The sequence below is a fragment of the Colius striatus genome, chromosome 1 (genome assembly GCF_028858725.1).
Source record: "Colius striatus isolate bColStr4 chromosome 1, bColStr4.1.hap1, whole genome shotgun sequence".
Taxonomy (NCBI): domain Eukaryota; kingdom Metazoa; phylum Chordata; class Aves; order Coliiformes; family Coliidae; genus Colius; species Colius striatus.
Genome location: NC_084759.1, coordinates 204,454,124 through 204,471,550, shown reverse-complemented (window position 1 = coordinate 204,471,550; position 17,427 = coordinate 204,454,124). Strand labels below are relative to the sequence as shown.

The 17,427-nt window shown below is 46.4% G+C and overlaps 1 protein-coding gene across 1 annotated transcript in view; it reads left to right on the top strand.

The window, feature by feature from the left end:
- The window catches only part of PLXNA4 (plexin A4), a 453,732-nt gene that overhangs the window by 397,884 nt on the left and 38,421 nt on the right, over positions 1-17,427 (top strand). The window contains exons 17-23 of the mRNA XM_061989565.1: positions 399-638; positions 1,437-1,583; positions 6,123-6,357; positions 8,049-8,191; positions 11,104-11,372; positions 14,157-14,223; positions 16,361-16,507. Coding sequence (XP_061845549.1) covers positions 399-638; positions 1,437-1,583; positions 6,123-6,357; positions 8,049-8,191; positions 11,104-11,372; positions 14,157-14,223; positions 16,361-16,507 — 1,248 coding nt within the window. The remainder of the gene's footprint in view (positions 1-398; positions 639-1,436; positions 1,584-6,122; positions 6,358-8,048; positions 8,192-11,103; positions 11,373-14,156; positions 14,224-16,360; positions 16,508-17,427) is intronic.

Here is a 17,427-nt window from a genome sequence, read left to right as displayed (position 1 = left end):
AAAAAGACCCCAAACACACAAACCAACCAACCAACCAAAAGGAGGAACTTCCTATTTCCAGAATGAAATGAGGTTAGGGGAAGATGCTGACACTGGCAGCTCCAGAGGCTGAGCTGCTTTGGAGAAGAGGCACAGGATGCCCAATTGCAGTGCAAACTGCTTCACACACCTGCCCCAGCAAAGGTTTACTAATCCTTTCCCAGCCTTGATTGTGTGAATGCTATGGGGTATGTTTTGGAGCAGTGGAGCACCAGTCTGTGTCATGATAAACAAGGAAGTCTGCATCTCCCTGGCCTCTGGCAGTAGGTAGGATGGAATTTCCCTGGAAGGTATCTGTCTATCCAGAAGGCTGGAGGCATTTTCCATAAACTCTTCTTCTGTTGGGTTTCTTTCTCTAGAACTGTGAGGTGCAGAACAGCACAGAGATGACCTGTCAGGCCCCAGCACTAGCTGTTGACCCCAATCACCAGTCTGAGCTCGCTGAACGTCCAGAAGAGTTTGGCTTCATTCTTGATAACGTGCAGTCCCTGCTGATTCTCAACAAAACCAACTTCACCTACTACCCAAACCCAATCTTTGAGGTTTTCAATCCCTCAGGGATCCTGGAGCTGAAGCCTGGAAGTCCCATCATACTGAAGGTGAGATGGGATCCAAGGATTGCATGAGGAAGGACAAACACATTCTGCCTATTGCCTCTATGTGTCTGCCAGCACCTCACAATGTCATCCCAATTGCATCCCAGAAATTTCCTTCACTTGTTGCACCTACCATATCCCACCATATCAGAGTCACCAGCTGCAAACACGAACCACTGCTCAGCATGTGCCAATACCCATAACTAAGAAATCTAAACTCCTGCTACAGCTACTTGTGTGCAGCCTGAATTTGTACCTGCTGCTGTTCACCACTGCAACAGAGCTGGCAATTAAATACCTCAAACTACTTATTGATTTGATTTTCAAGATCTTCCTCTCACCCCTGGTTAAATCCTACACCAGTCCTTTGTCATTTCTTTACTCTGGGCAGCAATAGAGAGAAGGATTTTTCTGACAGAACATTTGCATGTCAGCATTTGTAAGTGGTGCATGTGCGAAGAAAGAATTGTGCTTGTTGCATGGTTGGAAAGGGATCTGTTTTACTGGCCTGAGTATGTTTTGGGAACATCTGTTTGTGCAAGACTTAAATGCAACATTTCCTAGAGAGAGAGGACCAGACCAGGGTGATTTTACTGGAGATAGCCTGTAGCCATGCATGCTGTCTTCTGCATGGATGAGGATTCTAAATTGTCTTTTCCTCTCTGTGTTAGCTGATGGTGAACCATAAATTTGAAGTGAGATGTTAAAACTTGTGTCACAGGAGCAAACTAGAGGTGGAAGGCAAACTCTTTCTTGATGTGCTTTTTTCTTTTGGGGGTGGTGATGTGCTTTTCTCTCTAGGGCAAGAACCTGATCCCACCCGTGGCAGGAGGCAATGCCAAGCTGAACTACACCGTTTTGGTTGGTGAGAAGCCCTGTGCAGTGACTGTATCAGATGTGCAGCTACTGTGTGAGTCCCCAAACCTCATTGGACGGCACAAAGTGATGGTAAGTGATGCTTAAACCTCAGCTTTTCCTCTTTGAATGGGTTGAGAGGGCATACCAATGCTGAAGAGCTGGCAGAGATCTCCCAGGACTTTGCATTACTGTTTGTCTTCTGTAGATCCCATAAACATCAGGGCTTCTTGATTTAATAACCCCATCAAGAGTAATTTGAAGAGTATAAGAGTAACCTGGAGATCTTTATGGACAGTCACAAACCTTTCATAACCAAGACCCATTAGGAAAGTTCTCTTCTGTGTTTGTACTGCCTATATGAATCCTAGATACCCGTGTCAGTTTGCATATGTAACATGTTTCCAACATACTTCATTATTACTCCTCTTGGATTGTCTGTAAGTGCTTTACAATGGCATACTTTGTTAAATTCAGCAGTTAACTTACATGCTGGTGGCTAAAACTTTCCTTTATGCCTGAGATAAAAACAACAAGAGCAGGATCTGGACAATAATGTGGCTGGACTTTGAGCTTTTTGTCATCTCTGCAACTTAATATGCTCCTGCATACCCTTCCTGGAACCTGTGAAAAATGGACTTAGTGATTACATCAGAGGGAGCATCTCCCTCTCTCACCATTGATTTATTCACTCATTCTTTACTTTCCACTCAGTAATTTGCATTCCTCAGTGCTGCTGGTGATAAACAGCAGATCAGCAAACTCATCTGACTTTTACTGAGCTGTGGGTGGAAACACACCAAAAGCTAACAACTGACATCAGACACGCAGGTGATCCATGTTTCTCAGTCCTTGTGGTCTCTCTGTAACCCTCCTAAAGCTGTGTCTGACACATATTGAATTATTTCAATGCAGTGAGACTTACAGAGGTTGATGGAGACAACACTGCACAGCTCTTGAAAAGGATATTTTTCTGGGGGCTTTTAGAATATGGAGTTTATGGTGACCATTTTGGGTCTGGTTTGTGATTGCTGCTGGGAGACCTCACACTGGCTACTTAACTTCTCTGTGCCAAAGTTTGTCATCTGGAAAATAGAGGTAATAATCCTTTTCAACCATGCAAATATACCATGTCTCTCAATTCATTGTAAAGCACATTAAGACACTCCAAAAGGAGCAATAAAGGAGAGAGAGATTTTCTCTGGGTGAATACCAAAGCTTTTGAACAAGGCAATATATGTTCCCTGTCATTTTCATGAATATAATTAAACATATGGTTAGTCTGAGATGGACAAAGCCAATCCTAGGGAGAGAAAACTCAAAGTCAGATGAGCAATAATCAACCCCTGGGGATCAAGGAGGATGAATATCTGGTCAGGCCTTACTAACTGGGGAGACTCTCCTGCTCCTGTAGCTTGGGACAGCTTAAGTGAAGCCATGGAGAAAAAAATGATGCTTTTTTGAGGATGGTGATCAAAGAAGAGATGCTGCTGGAAGCAGGAAAATCATCACATTGATGCCTGTTAAGGAGCATCAATATTAAGGGCAAGTTACAGAGTTCTCTTGCAAGTGCCAACGCTGAAGCAATGCTTTGACAGTGTCTGGGCTGGGAACCAAATACAGAAGCTCACCTGTGATGGAAGGCAGTGCTTAAGCATGGACTTTGCATCTGGAACTTCACAGAGGAACAGCTGGGCTGGGAAATGCCTGCTCCAGCATGGTACAGAATCTCTGTGGCTTGGGTTGGTACAAAATATATCCCCATGGTTCACATGAATGTCACTGATGGTCAGGATAATTGACAGGTAGCTCTTCCAGATCCTTCTGCTTCTGTCAACAATTTACTGTGTGACCTTGAGTAAACTGCTGAACAAACTCTTTCTTGCAAAGTAAGGTGGCCTAGATCTGAGAGAGGACCATGAGAGTGAATCAACCATCGCAACTCTGAGATTACTTCTGAGGGAAGGAACAAGGGACAGTGTCACACATTGATGTCAATATGTTTTTGATCTAGTTCAACTATCTTTTGTACAACAACAAAGTTAAATATTTGAAAAAGAAAGACCTAAAAGGCCTGAGCAGTGGTTAGAAAAGATTGACTGAAACTCAGAGGCAAGCTCATTTGCAAGGAAAAGAAAAGGACATGAGGAAGAACTAAGAGTGACTATGTTGGAGAAGGTCTGCAGTGAAGAAGTGGAGAGTATTTGAAGGTTTCTGGCATCTAATGTAACCACTTACACATTGAAAGTCACACTGGGCTCTTTGTATAGTGAGTGGAGAGATGGACAAACACAGCAATTGAAGTTCATGGCATAATTTATCCCATCCTAAGGTGGATACTTACATTTGGCAAACTTGCACTAGGAAAGAAACTACCACAGTCATATGTCTCACAACAGGAGCCCCTGAACTGCTGCAAGTGGTTCCCAAGACTTTGCTGGGGAAAGATGGGCTTTGCTATAGTGACATGTAGAACAAATGCATGGTTAATAAGCTTGAGAAGTGACAAAACTATTGTTTGGTAACATGGAGGGCTCACGTTCAGTCCTGTGGAAGGTATAAACAGCTTCCTTCAGAGACACTCTGCAATCCAAGTAATAAAGTAGGGCTATATCTACATATTTGCTTGTTTTTCTTCTAAGTGCCCACAATAATGCTCTAACCTTACAGGCTTTCTTCTTCAAGAGATTGATTCCCTCAGGTCATGGTAGTTTGACTTGTGGACTGTGAGACCTTCCCAGTGTCAAAACCATCTTTAAAGAGGAATGCACTGGGGCTACCTTTGTTAGACACCTACCTCTAGAAGTCTACATCCCCTTATAGCTATTGTAGAGAAATGGGAACTTTCACTGCATAAAAAGTCTCATCCTAATGTCAAAGCAGGTGTCAAAAGCAGCTCACATAAGTCACATTCTGAAAGTGCTTTTTCTCTGTATTGACTCTGAAAGCTTGCTGTAATGTCTAACTCAGATGTTCACCTGGAACGTTTGGTGAGAAGGATCCCACCCACGGAGACAAGCTGTTCTACAAGCTTTGAGGACAGACCTGCACTGGGGATTGGGATGGGGTTGTTTGATTCTAGTCTCAGACTCCTTGAATGGACTCATCAGACTGCAAGGCTTGGAGGAAAAGGGCCAGTGACAGAAACAGAACATGAAACACAATGAATGGAGCTATTGATCCACTGTGACAGGAAAGGAATTGAGCAAGCTGGAGAGCAAATTTTTCTGGGAGGGTTTGAAATGGTGATGTAGAGCAAAAGGCAACAGCTTTCAGTGCATATTAGCATGTGAGTTTGGCTGTGTGTCTTCTCAGCTGAGCATACCAATACTAAACCTCTTCCTCATGCAGACTTTTGAAGTGGGTTGGACCATGAAAATACATGAAGTAGGTGGGAAAAATAGTGCTGCATCCTCAAATTATATGAGTGCTACTTTGTTCCTTGGCTGCTGACAATGCTCTACAAATCATCAATCTCATGATATAGGAATGGTCATCTTAAAACTCTCTTGTGAACATTGTTGATTTTCTAGAGTCCATCCCAAATATGGCATGAGAGCTGGAATGAATTGATAGGGCTGATCACCATGTCAAGATCCTTCAGGCTCTTTGCATGATGTCTTCTTAGCTTTATATGGATCTAGAACCAGTGTTCCCCTACCACAGCACAGTCCTACAAACCTTCTTTTTACACCTCAGGCTACCCAGAAGTACTTTTCCCCCTGCCACTCAAACTTATCCTACTCTACAAATAGCCTTGAATAACCTGGCAGTAGCCTTGAGCAAGTAGTGTCCTGTGAGATTCCTATTGGAAGCAATGTTTCTGTCATAAAAATGGGCTCCTAACAGATTTGCTTCAGCAGAGCATTTTGTTGGGCTTGCAGTAGTACTGCTTGCAGAGTTTCTTTCTGGCTTTCAAAAGGCCTTCACACAGCAGCTTGTTCCACAGGCTGGCAGCAGCCCTGAGAACGTTTTGGGAGTCGATGGAAAACAGAAAGCTGTGATCAGTTCCCTGTTCCACTGGTGAGCATCTGCAGTTCCTCTGTGAACATGTGCCTAGGAGACAGGCTGTAAAGAGCATGGCTCAGGCTCTGTGTTTGGTGTTTGGGTTTGTTTGGTGGTTCTTTCCCCATCCCAGTGACTTCCAGGTACGAGTTTCTCCAATTGAAGAGTCAAAAGCAAATTGTGACTCTGACATCTGCACTCCCATTTTACTGGCTGCTGCTGTGCTAACTGTCTGGATCAGATATTCCCTGTGTGGATTTTGAGATGAAGTGTCATCAGGGCAGTCCAGCACAACATAGCCCTTCAGGACAAGGAGTGAAAAACTCAGAATGAAAAACCCAGAATGAAGCCCAAAATGTTATGTAGCCAGGGCACTGGGACTGGTGAGATTTGTCTCACCACAAGTCCTTTGTTGGTTGGGTTTATGATCACTCTGTCTACAGAAGTGCTTCTATATGACATTTCAGGTGGTTTTAAACTATTCTGCATCCAAGTACTTCAAGATCCATTTAGCCTGGGGGACAAGGGAAGGTCACCATTCTGCCTTAGGCAGGGAGATGATGAAGTTTTCCAGTGTTCTTGCTTGTTCAACAATTTCAATGCAATTCCCTCCTGCTTCTCCTCTAGGCTCGTGTAGGAGGGATGGAGTTCTCCCCAGGGATGGTCTACATCTCTCCAGACAGCCCCCTCAGCTTGCCAGCCATTGTCAGTATAGCAGTGGCTGGTGGCCTGCTCATCATCTTCATCGTGGCCGTGTTGATTGCGTACAAGCGCAAATCCAGAGAAAGCGACCTCACCCTCAAACGTCTGCAGATGCAGATGGACAACCTGGAGTCCAGGGTGGCACTGGAGTGCAAGGAAGGTAGGATGCACTCCAGAAGGGAGTGAAGGGAGGTCCTCTTCCTCCTTTGCTTTGTATTGCTGAGGCCTCATCTGGAGTCCTGTGTCCAGTTTTGGGCTCCTCAGCTCCAGAGAGACAGGGACTTGCTGGAGAGAGGCCAGTGCAGGGCCACCAAGATGCTGAGGGGACTGGAGCATCTTCCTGCTGAGGAAAGGCTGTGGGCCCTGGGACTGTTCAGCCTGGAGAAGAGAAGGCTGAGAGGGGATCTCTTTAACACTTACAAGTATTTAAAAGGTGGACGGCAAGAGGATGGAGCGACACGCTTTCTGTCGTCTCAACTGACAAGACAAGGGGTAAAGGACAAAAACTGCCCAGGGAGGGTGAGGAGGATCCTTCTCAGGAGGTTTCCAAACCCACCTGGAATCGTTCCTCTGCCCCCTGATCAAGAGGAACCGGCTAAAGAAAGAGGGTTGCACTAGTTGATCTCTAGATGTCCCTTCCAACTCCTACCATTCTGTGATTCTATGATTCTGTGATGAGGAAGGAAGGCTGACACTGTATCAGTGTTGGTAGAAGAGAGACATCAAGCCACAAAGCCTTGAGACAAAATATCACAGGCAAAAGAAATGTTGAACCCTGTGTGTATGGCTCAAGCCTGGATCTAAACTGACTTTGCCTGTTTTCCCTGAGCCCAGTCTTCTTCCAGTCTGTCGTAACTGTGTTTCCTAGCTCACAGTCCAGAGACATTCTTGGCATGTGTCCCTGGGGAAAACTGTGTTATAGGAAAAGTGAGACTGCTCTCATCAGCCTTCACAGAATCATGGAATCTCAAGGGTTGGAAGAGACCTCAAAAGCTCATCCAGTGCAACCCCCCTGCCAGAGCAGGACCACCTAGAACAGGTCACACAGGAATTCGTCCAGCTGGGTTTGGGAAGTCTCCAGAGAAGGGGAATCCACAGCCCATCTGGGCAGCCCCTGCCAGGGCTCCCACACCTCAACAGGGAAGAAATTATTCCTTGTGTTTCTTTGGAACCTCTTCTGTTGCAGCTTGTCCCCGTTGCCCCTTGTCCTATCATTGCCCATCCCTGAGCACAGCCTGGCTCCAGCCTCCTCACACCCACCCTTGATGGGTTTGGAACATGACTGAGCTCACCCCTCAGGCTCCTCTTCTCCAAGCTAAAGAGCCTCAGCTCCCTCAGCTTTTCATCACAAGGGAGATGCTCCACTCCCTTCAGCACCTCTGTAGCCCTGTGCTGAACTGTTTCCAGCAGCTCCCTGTCCTTCTGGAACTGAGGGCCCAGAACTGGACACAATATTCCAGATGTGGTCTCACTAGGGCAGAGGAGAGGGGGAGCAGAACCTCTCTCCACCTACTGCCCACAGCCCTTCTAATCCACCCCAGAATGCCAATGGCCTTCTTGCCCATGAGGGCACGTTGCTGGCTCATGCTCATCCTGCTACACACCAGCACCCCCAGGTCCCTTTCCCCTCTCCTGCTCTCTAATGGTTCATTCCCCAGCCTGTGCTGGTACCTGGGGTGATTCTTTCCCAGGTGCAAGACTCTACACTTGCCCTTGTTGAATTTCTCTGCATCCATCTGCCCAGCCTTTCCCTTCTCCCCTTCTCAGCCATTCTCACTCACATGGGTCTGAGAGTCTATCATGATGAGTGAGATCAGGACTCATTGCTACATGACTGATTCCTTTATTCAGCCTTTGCAGAGCTGCAGACAGATATTCATGAGCTGACCAGTGATCTGGATGGAGCTGGGATCCCTTTCCTCGATTATCGAACCTACACCATGAGGGTGCTTTTCCCTGGCATTGAAGATCATCCAGTTCTGAGGGATCTGGAGGTAAGAAATCAGCATCTCCTGCTTCTGGCTCCTCTCATGACTCCCTTTCCTGTCCTGAATGCAAGAGGTGTTGTGTCAGTGGTGGAGATGTAATGGCTTACAATACTGTGTCCTACCAGAGAAAAAACAGCTCCCCATCAAAAGTCCAGGTTGCAAGGAAAAGATGATTTCTGCTCTTAGATCTTAAATTCTGTTTGATTGCTCATCTATTTGGAAGAGCCTCCTAGATCTGTGTGCTTTAGGTATTAAGCTTCTTCTTGATCTTCAGCCTGCTGGAGTTTGTGTTTTAGAGTGGATTTTTTAGTTACTGCTGTGCAAGGGCCAGGAAGGAAAGCTGGATGGCAAAGCAGCAGACTTGCCTGTGTCATTTCAGCTTTGCATGATACACACACTAGAGGCCTTTTTTAGTGATAAGACCTATAAAAATATCCTGCAGTCACTGAAAGAGTTTTGTCTTTGCTGCCTTCTGTGATTTGCATTAAGGTCAAAAAACCACAGGGTCACTCTGCTCATACACTGCTCCTTCACCTCAGCTCTCCAGATCATAGTGGTGGGAGGCCAGCAAGATGTTGCCCATCACTTTTGGGGTCTACATACAGCCTTGAGTTACCTCACTGCTGACAATGAGTTTGGTGGGACCCCAGGTGAGATTTGCAAGACAGCTTCAGGCTGACAGGCTCTGTCTATAGGGATACCTGGGCCAGAGAAGCAGGGATACACCAGGGCCAAGGTGAGGGAGGCTTCTGACTGAATCATTAAAACACCTGATCTGTCAGTAGGAAGGACTCATGGAACTGGGTAGAAGACTAAGTTACACATTGACTGCTGTATGTATTTGCCTTTGGGGTGTAGGTAGAGTAGCCTCAAGCTGCTTTCCCTCAGGAGGAATAGCTCAGCAGCTTCAATAAATGAGCACAGGACAGGAGGGGTGATAAATCTCTCTTACACATATGCATAGACACAGACAAACACTTTCATTATACCCACAGCCACTGTCAATCCCTATATTGACTAACCTCAGCCAGCTGACCACAGGATAGCATCTGACTGTTACAGAGGTTTTAGCATGGATGCTCTCATATGTACATACATACAGAGAGACACAGAGCTCATGTTTCCATCTGCCACCTTTGATTTCTTCTTTCTGCTATTTCATTCACTTCTTTTCCCCCCTTAATCCCCTCTAAAGTTTCATGAGCTCTTTCAGTGTCAGCATCTTCAGCTACCACCATACCAGTGAAGGCAGTTGCCATTCTCCTCCCTTCTGTGTAGCACCTAGAAGGAGCTGCTATTTATTGCAGAAGGCTCCAGCAGTGAGCAAGTCTTACTTATTTTCAGTTCATTTGCTAATTAACTGCTTCCAGATGCAGCACAAAATACTTTTCTCCTTATTTTTTGTTTTAATTCTCCATAATAACCTGGGGATAGACAATATTAAATGTTCAAGCAAGTGAGTTAAAAGCAATTATTGGCAGGTTGGGTGGTAGTGGTTGGTTGGTTGATGGGTTGGTTGTCTCAAGCTATTTACTAAGTGATTTATTTGCTGTATGCAAAAAGAATTAAGAGCTCTAATTTCCAGAATGAAAAAGTAATGACTCTTTAAGGGGCCTTGTAGTTCTTGGTTGTTAAACATGTCAACTTGTATTTGATTAAAGTGGCAAATCTGGTTGGTTATTGCTACATGTTTGTCTCAGTGATATGTGTTGAGACCCTCTAGCTTCCATGGAAGCCTTTTCAATGGCTGGGAGAGCTTCAGCAGCATGGAAGAATAAGTCTGGAGATCTCTATTTAGGTACCATCTTCACCATCTTCCAGAAGGACTGGAAAGGATAGACCACTGTAGACTATGGAGTCCTGGGTCTAGTGTCAAGGTCTCAATAGTTCATTAACGGCTGGGAAATATATTAGAGATGTATCAGTCTCTCTCCAAAACATCTCACCTCTCAAGCCCAGGAGTCCTACTGCAATGGGACCTCCAAGACAGATGCCAGCTCAGGGTGTCCTCTCAAACTGGGTTCATCTACCAAGTTTTTCAAGACCAAACTGCATGATCACAGTCTCAGGCACTGTTTCACTGCATCTCTTCTTGTCCTCAAAACATGCCCCTGGGCTCTCCTTCCCATTCACTTTCTTGCTGCCTCTCCTAGCTTCTTAAGGATGACCCCCAAACTTCTCGATAAGCAGGTTTCTTGCAGGGATGAAAGAGAGGTTTTAGGTGAAGATAAAGTGAGGCTCCAGTTTGACTACAATAAAAATACAGCATGGTATGGGTCCACATCTAGGCACTAGCAATCTCTTTCTGAAGTAATGTTCAGAGAGGGAAACAGAAGATTGGAAAAGAATCATCTGGCTTTGCTTAGGAGGTCTCTCAGGCTTCCTAATCATTAGGTGATGTATGGACTCTCTTCCTTTTTACTGGACTACCCTGTGATGCAGAAGGAAGAACTCACCTACCTGCTAGATACAAGCTTGTCTTTTGTTCATTGTCTCTGCTGTTTGAAGAAGCTTTTTTCTGTTTTCATAGAATCAGGGAATAGTTGGAAGGGATCTCCAAAGCTTGTCCAGTCTAACCCCCTGCTAGAGCAGTTTCTCCTCGCTCAGGGGGCACAGGAACGTGTCCAGGTGGGTTTGAAAACCTCCGAGAAGGAGCCTCCACACCCTCCCTGAGCAGCCTGGGCCAGGGCTCCCTCACCTCAACAGTAAATAAGTTTTTCTTTATGATTAAGTGGAACTTTTTGTGTTCCATCTTATTTTCCCTGTCTCAGAGCTGGTTTCTGCTTGACAACAAAGTGAGGAGGGATGTCAAAGGATCTGGATGGATGAGAGAGGCAGCAAAGGGTGTGTTACCCATTTGGGGAGGGCCAACATTGTGTAGTGAGGGAAAGGTCTAAACTCTCTTTCTCCTTGTGCAGGTCCCTGGCTATAGGCAGGAACGGGTGGAGAAAGGCCTGAAGCTCTTTGCCCAGCTCATCAACAACAAGGTTTTCCTGCTGTCCTTCATCCGCACGCTGGAGTCCCAGCGCAGCTTCTCCATGCGGGACCGCGGCAACGTGGCCTCGCTCATCATGACAGTGCTGCAGAGCAAGCTGGAATATGCCACTGATGTCCTCAAACAGCTCTTGGCTGACCTCATAGACAAAAATCTGGAGAGCAAGAACCACCCCAAGCTGCTGCTGCGGAGGTGAGGATGCCTGGGGCTGCAGGGAGAGGGGCTAGGCAGGCCCCACTGTGCCCCACTGTCTGACATAAGCATGCTGATTATCTTTGGAGGAAAGGGGCAGATGTGCTTGGGTTTTGTTTGTGCAGCAGGGTATGAAATCAGGGTAGTATACAGCCATGGTTCATATAACTCCCAGGGCTGGCATGGAGCTGTTTGCAGAGAGGGTTGAATAAGGCAAGTAGGGCTGAATGAAGACTGAATCACCCCTTTCTGTTTTCCTGCTCGTTTAAAACTCCCTGACAGAGCATATCTTGTCTTCAAGAACTATCCTCTTCCTCCTAGAACCCTCTCTGCAATTCCTTCCCTTTCAACAAACCTGCCTGTAGATCCTGCTCCATCTCCTCTCTAACCAAAAAGTGGTCAATGATTAAAAGTTACAGAACTAAACTACCTCTGGATTTTAACGTGGATCTTCCAGAAAGCTTTGTAAGGGCAGCAAGAGGATGATGATCTCTAGAGGTCCTTTCCAATCCCTACCATTCTGTGAAGAGTCCATACTTCCCAATCCCTATTTTGGGCTCTTTGTGGGCTTAAAATGTTTCTTTATGCTTATACTTCCCTTTAACCTGAAAACTCCTATTGCACTGTGTAGCACTTATATCTCATGGAACAGGCTGTACTATATCCTTGGTGAGTAAAAGTCATCTGCTGCTGTCTCCTGCCTGGGACATGGATTGCCTTGCTTTGTTTCTTGTTCATGGGTAAAGTACAGACACATGGAGAGTTCTTGAGCTGTGTTGTTGCATCTCCCTGAGCCGTGGTGTTAGGAGCTTATGGAAGCCAGTAGAAGAGCTGAACAGGACAACACAACTGCTTTCATACAGGGCACAGGTCTGGATTGGTGCTTCTTGGACATATCCAAGGTCTAAACTCCACAGTGCTGTGGGAATCTTCAAATTAGAAATGTACTGCTCTGTAGTTTTCCTTGGCAAAGGAAATGCTGCCTCTTCTCCCTTCGGGATCACGCTCGTCTCCTCTTCACTGTCTGACCCAGCCTTTCTGATTCAAGGAGCCTAAATAAAATCAGGGCATGTCTTATGGAGATGAATGACCTTTGCCACTGCCCAAAGCCAACTTTGAGGAGTCTTCAGCTGATTACAATGGATGGCCCTGGAAAGGAAGAGGTCTTTGGTGCCTGCTGGGAGGCTTTTCATCTGGCACACAGCCCATGATGGAGAACCAGTGAAAAAGGACCAGAAGGCACTTTCTGGCATTCAGAGCAGTAATGCCAGGGGCAGAGACTGGACTTTTGATGTCAGTTGGCTCCTTGAGGTCGTTTAAGCCCTACAGCCTGTCTGGTGACCACCCTCCAGCTGTCTCCAGCTTTCCTCTCTGTGTTTCTTCTCTGATACTGGATGAAAATACCCCTTCTAATTGTCTCCTCTCTTCATTTTCTCCTTTTTCTTTCCTTTTCTCCATCTCTTTTTCTTCCTTGTTTGTTCATTCCTGCCTTGCCCTCAACATAGCATTTTTTTCCCTTTCTCCTTCTTCTAGCCCTTTTCTAACTCTAGTCCTCTTATTGGAAATGAAACATGGCCTTTGGAACAGGAGCATTGGACAAAGAAAACACCTCCACTGTTCTGGACTCTGAAAACACAAGAAGTCATAAATGTGGTTTGTGCTGTCAGATGGAGATCTTCACCATCAGCACTGAGTCTGCTGCTGGACATGGGAATAGCTCTGTGCTTTGGCTCAGTTGTTGGTGTGAGGTCTTCAGACAATTATTTGGAGCAGCTGGATTCAACTTGATGGTTCTTCTCCCTCCTTGTGTGTCTGTGGATGAAATGGAATCTTCCAACACCTTTCTGTAGTGTTGGTTCCATGATCATTTGACAGGAAGAAACAGTTGGCTGGAATGATTTTCCCACCTCATTCATGTCATGTTCATCCTCTTGAACATCTACAGCCTCAAAGAGATTGAAGTTGTCAGGGCAGAGACCAACAGCACAGTGAGATTCCAGTTCTTTTTCTCATGATAATGTCAAGTTTGCACGATGTGATGGGTCCCATTTGTCACACCAGTGAGCATCAGAAAGAGCACTTTTCTGGGCAGCATTCCCTTCCAGGATCTCAGACTATAATAAGGATGGAGATACTGCAACAGAATATCATACCATGGCCAATGGAAGAGAGCGGTTAGGTGATAGCTGGGACAAGGAAGACCCTACATCCAAGCAGGGACCCTTGCTTTCTTCTTGAGCAACACTAGTGCATGTCCTGGAGCCAGCACAGGTTTATCCTGTGCTTGTAGTCTCCACACATTTGCAGATCTGAGTCAATCACCTTGGAGACTTGAGATGGATTTCTGTTTGGTTAAGGACAGAGTGCTCAAGGGCAGAAGGATGAACTCTGAATGTGCCACATTGACACCTAGAAGAGTATAATCACTCCCAGTTGCCAGGGAGATAGTGCAGATAACTGTTCTCTGGTGATTTACAACAACTGTCTTAAGTATTTATATAGTCTACTTGTCACATGCCCTAACTCTGAGCTCCTCATATTTGATGAGTTTATCCTCCCTGAGCTCCTCTGAGAAGGCTCCCTGAAACGTTGTCATCACCCTTTCACTGATGGAGAAACTGAGAAACAGACACACAGAGGCTTCCCTAGCCACAGGAGAATCAGCAGGGCAGTAAGGGTTTGCCTGCAAGATGCATGGACAGTGTTTAGATTAGCCAGCATGATATTGGCCAGCATGACTAACTCATTAACAATTGGATTTGTTTTCTTCCTGCTACATTTTAGGACAGAGTCTGTGGCTGAGAAAATGCTCACCAACTGGTTCACCTTCCTTCTGTACAAGTTCCTCAAGGTAAGAGGAGCAGCATGGATGGATAAACAGCTGCTTTAATACACTTCTTTCTGATGAGGTTTAGTTGGGGCAAAAAAAACCCCAAATATAAAGGAAAAGGCTTTTCTTTTCTCTCTACCTCACTACCTAACTGGGTACCTACCTAATGGGAAAGAGGAACATTTGGTTAGAGGGGAAGCCTGTTGGTCTTACACCTGAAGAGACATGAGCTCTAAGGGTCAGTGCTGAAATGTTAAGGATTTCAAGAGCCTACTGGAGACCTATATTGAAAATACTCTCCTTTTATAGCAGACTCAGGTCTCCATCACATGGTGACTCATCTTTTCAGTGCATAGTGGCTGGAGATGTCCTCCCATCTCAAATCAGAGGCACTACTGAGGCCTAGTATGCCTCCATCATACTTATCTACTTTATACACACCATAACCAGATCTCTGAGTAGTTTTATTTAGGCCTGAACCCAAGCTCTTCTTGGCATTAGGCTGTCTCAAGCCTTCCCTGGGCATGGCTATGCACCTCTGAATACAGAGGACTGAATGCCACACACCATGTAAACCTGACTGCTGCATCCAGAACCCAACACAAGCTGAGGCTGTTGCTGCTTTGCATCCCAGTGGGAGGTAGCTTTGGCTTTGCAGGACACTCAGCAAAGAGTGAAGGGACAGGAGACATTTCCTGTACCCTCCTGTTCCTCCTTGGGGTGCTGTCTAGTCAAAAAAGTCTTTCAGCCTTTGAGACCTACCTCTGACTGCTGGGTGATGGCAGTTTCCTTTTGAGAACCCACATTGAGCCTCAAGCATGTTAATTGCTGAGGCACTAAACTGAGAGACAGCCTTTTTGGAAGGACCTCTGCATGTTTTTGGAGGATTCTGAAGCTTTCCCCCATTCCCAATGCAGTTGCTAGACATCCTTATAGCCCTGTTTGGACAGAATAACCAACCTCTGCTTGGCAATTCAAGGCTTTACAAATCAATCCCATTCCCCTGAGCCTTCCCCAGGCACAATCAGTCCAAAGATGAACACAAGGGAAAGTTTTGAAGGTCCCTAGAAGGTAATTTCAGTGACTTCAGTATCAGATGCCTGCTTTCAGCTGAAAGGAAAGGATATAAGGAGGTGACTCTCTAAAGAGCTGCTTTTATAATAGGCTTTTTTCACCCCACTCAGCTACTTGTCTTCTTGCCTTAGCCTGAACAGAGGCCTGATAAGGGCAAGAGACAGGCACACAGAAGCAATATGCTGCTGGAAGATAAGCTAATTAAGTGGGAGACAGGTGTAGGGACTGAGAAAGGGACCACTTTGCTTGAGATTATTAACTTGTTTTTGCTGGGATTTAAACCAGGAGAAAATGACCTCGCTGGTTGAGTAGGGACACACTGAAAGAGGAGAGGGCAAAGTGGGGAGGAGGGGAGGAAGGATGGAGAGATGAAGGGGAAGGGAGGCAATAGAAGAAAGCACAAGGAGAGGTGCCTGGTAGAGAAATTACAGAGAGAGGGCAGCAAGGGAGAGGAGGCTAGGAAAAGTGTGGGAGGAAGAGTGAAGTGAGTGCAAATGAAGGGAAGGAGGTGTGCTCTGCTGTCTCTGCCTGTGGGATGCTTGTTGCTGTCCTCTTCTGGCCCCCACACATCTGACATCACTGATGCAACTGTAGAGATCCACAGGCACATCTGCCCTGGGTCCTGGATCTGCTTCTGTCTGAGCACCTCTATTTTTCTTCAGCATGAGAGTGCTTGGGGAGACTGTGGACTCTGCCCAGACACCCACGATGAGGCAGCAGTAGTTCACCTCCCTTTGAGACCTGTCTCCAGGTCCTCTGGGACCCATCTCACCACTTGCTCCAGTGCAAAGCTCTGACCTGATGGCAATCACTTGAACAGCTCCTACAAGGCTCTACTAACCCCAACACCAGGGAGCACTGACACCTTTGTCTCATGACAGGACACTTGAGAGAGCTGATTGCAGTGTGTAGAAGTGGAGGGTCACCTTTATTCCTGGGCTGTATGGAATAGATGGGTTCCCACTGATGCATGTCTGCACTGGTTGGGGATGGCAAGCCATGGCAATCATTGAGCTCTTATACAGGTTGTGTTCTCACCTCTACTTCTCCTGTTTCATCTCCTGGTTCTCTCTTATCCTTGCAGGAATGTGCTGGTGAACCTCTGTTCTCCCTTTTCTGTGCCATCAAGCAGCAGATGGAGAAGGGCCCCATTGACTCCATCACTGGGGAGGCCCGATACTCCTTGAGTGAGGACAAGCTCATCCGGCAGCAGATTGATTACAAGACACTGGTGAGTGCTCTGAATACACCTTTTTAGGGGCTTGTCCAATCTCCTCTGGGAAAAGGGGAGTTAGAGGAAAGAAGCTAGTGACAGGCATGCTGACACACAGCAGGGTAACACTGATGAAGACTGACTAGTCACATCACCTAACACAGCAATGTTGCAAAGATGTCTGCTTCCAAGTTACTTCCATTGTGCCTTGACCCATCCCCAAACCACGTCCAGCTCTCCAAAGGCGTTGCCTGTTCTCTGAAAGCATCTGCATTCATTGCAGGATACGCTGGTAGTGCCAGACCTTTATCATTGGTTGGATTAGGCAAGGTCTGGAAGCACTAGAAGACAAAATGTGAACTCTCCACGCTTGTGAGGTGTCATCTGCAGTGCTGTGTCCAGTTGTGGGCTCCCCAGCTCCACAGAGACAGGGAAGTGCTACAGAGAGGCCAGTGCAGGGCTACCAAGATGCTGAGGGGCTGGAAGATATGTGTGAGGAGGAAAGGCTGTGGGCCCTGGGGCTGTTCAGCCTGGAGAAGACTGAGGCAGGACCTTATCAATGCTGATAAATATCTACAGGACAGATGTCAAGAGGCTGGGGCCAGTCTGTGTTCTGTGGTGGCCAGTGACAGGACAAGGAGTAACTGACACAGGCTGGAACACAGCAAGTTCCACTGGAACACAAGGAGCAAGTCCTTTGATGCTGAGCTGAGGGAGCCCTGGCCCAGGCTGCCCAGGGAGGGTGTGGAGGCTCCTTCTCAGGAGGTTTCCAACCCCATCTGGACATGTTCCTGTGGCCCCTGAGCAAGAGGAACCTGCTTTAGCAGGGAGCTGGGCTGGAGGAACTATGGAGGCCTCTTCCAACCCCCACTATCGTGTGAGCCTGATTCTGTTAGAAATATTCCTGTGAGCCTGAAGACCATACATCTGGGCAATAT